The sequence below is a fragment of the Pundamilia nyererei genome, unplaced genomic scaffold, assembly GCF_000239375.1.
Source record: "Pundamilia nyererei isolate P.nyererei 1_Seehausen unplaced genomic scaffold, PunNye1.0 scaffold00002, whole genome shotgun sequence".
NCBI lineage: Eukaryota > Metazoa > Chordata > Actinopteri > Cichliformes > Cichlidae > Pundamilia > Pundamilia nyererei.
The window spans coordinates 5,940,090-5,941,740 of record NW_005187403.1 but is presented as its reverse complement, the minus strand read 5'-3'; the positions used below and the strand labels follow the sequence as shown (position 1 = coordinate 5,941,740).

At 41.7% G+C, this 1,651-nt stretch overlaps 1 protein-coding gene across 1 annotated transcript in view; it reads left to right on the top strand.

The window, feature by feature from the left end:
• Window positions 1-1,651, top strand: part of col27a1a (collagen, type XXVII, alpha 1a) — a 67,567-nt gene that overhangs the window by 20,563 nt on the left and 45,353 nt on the right. Inside the window, exon 5 of the mRNA XM_013908921.1 lies at window positions 486-539. Within this exon, the coding sequence (XP_013764375.1) occupies window positions 486-539 (54 nt within the window). The remainder of the gene's footprint in view (window positions 1-485; window positions 540-1,651) is intronic.

Below are 1,651 nucleotides of genomic sequence, written 5' to 3'. Positions count from 1 at the left end.
GCTTGTGGAGTCTGTGGCAAGTGGGGGCAGGAAAACCACATCCATATGGTAAAGCAGCTCCTGAGAGCCCCATTTTTTCCATAAGCATCTACCCCCAACAACAACGCCAAATACCTCATCAGCACACTCACACATCGTTAGCTTCATAGCATAAGTGCCTAAGTCATTTTTTTGTGTTTTCGGAAAACAAGACAAAACTAATTTTCTAAATATCACATGCATATTTTTAAATATCACATGCAATTTGACCAAAAAATGACTTAGGCACTTATGCTATGAAGCTAACGACATATACACACTTGGGATTTATAGGAAAACAGGTTGAGGCTGAGCTTCTCCAGACAGTCTTTACCCCCCACCTTCATCCCTGGTCTCATTCACAGAAGCAAAGCCACAGTCTGCGTCAGCTCTTTTTTTATGCAAATGCCTGCTCTTGATCTTGATCACCTTTTGATTGTGTTTTACTTTTTCTCATTTCAACACAGGGCCCCCCTGGTCCACATGGAAACCCTGGGAGACCCGGTCCACCTGGATTCAAGGTACACATCTAGTCTAACCTCTGGTCCTGCCTGATCCAGCCATGTCGATTTTCCCATATGAAGTGGTTACACGATTGGGTTTGCCTATACTGCTATTTTACTATGATGTAATGTGAATCATAATCCCATGAGAACATGTTAGATTTACATTTTTCTATATCAGCTGGAAACCCCTACAAAGCAAAACGGTAATGGAGTTTGATGGCAGAAAAATAAAGGAAACTTCAGTTCACAGCAGGGCTGCAAGTACCTGGCAGCTGGAGTACAGAAGCTGTTTCACTTTAGCATGTGTGCTGAAGAGATCAATGTTAGGATTCCCATTTATACTTGAATTGTTCTGCAGACTTTTGCAAGCGACTGAGGTTTTTATGTTGAAAGGTCTTGAGGTCTTTAAGGAGAAAATATATAAATATATGTATATATAATATTTTCTGCATTCCTGATGTAATGGATTTATGCCTTTGCAAATACCCTTAACCTCTGACATTGTGTGCTTACATGGTAGAGTGAGGGCCTGCACCTAAAGTGCATTATGAAAAAAAATGGAAACTTTTCCAAACCTTCAAGCTATTATCATACCCTATTATTTATTGATTGCACTCAGATTTGTTGCTTTCCAGCTGAGAGGTAGATTGGAAGGGCGATTTCTCTGCAGTGTAAGAAAGGCTGCTGGCTGCTGGTTAGCATGCTTAATAACAACACTGGAAACATAAGCAAACTGTTTAAAGAACCTCTAAGTCTCATGAGTTACAGATAAGGTCAGGCATACGCAAACACGATGGAATGATCAGCAGCAAAGGTTTAATGAGAACTTCGGTATATTGTGAGACAGACTGGTGTGGGCCAAGCCTCTTCTTCCTGGCAAGTGTGTTGAAAGAAAGATTATGGAGTGTTTGATGTCTCGGGGTGCACCACAATCTTCGTTCTTTCATCATTAATAAACGAGACAGAGTTGTAAATGGCAGGGGTCCGAAGGGGAAAGAGAGGGAGTCAGCACTCAGTGTAATTTCCGATCCGTGGCTTTGATGTGCTGAAACCCCATTATTGTTACCTGCTGACAATGAAGCTTGGTGTGTGTGTGTGTGTGTGTGTGTGTGTGTGTGTGTGTGTGT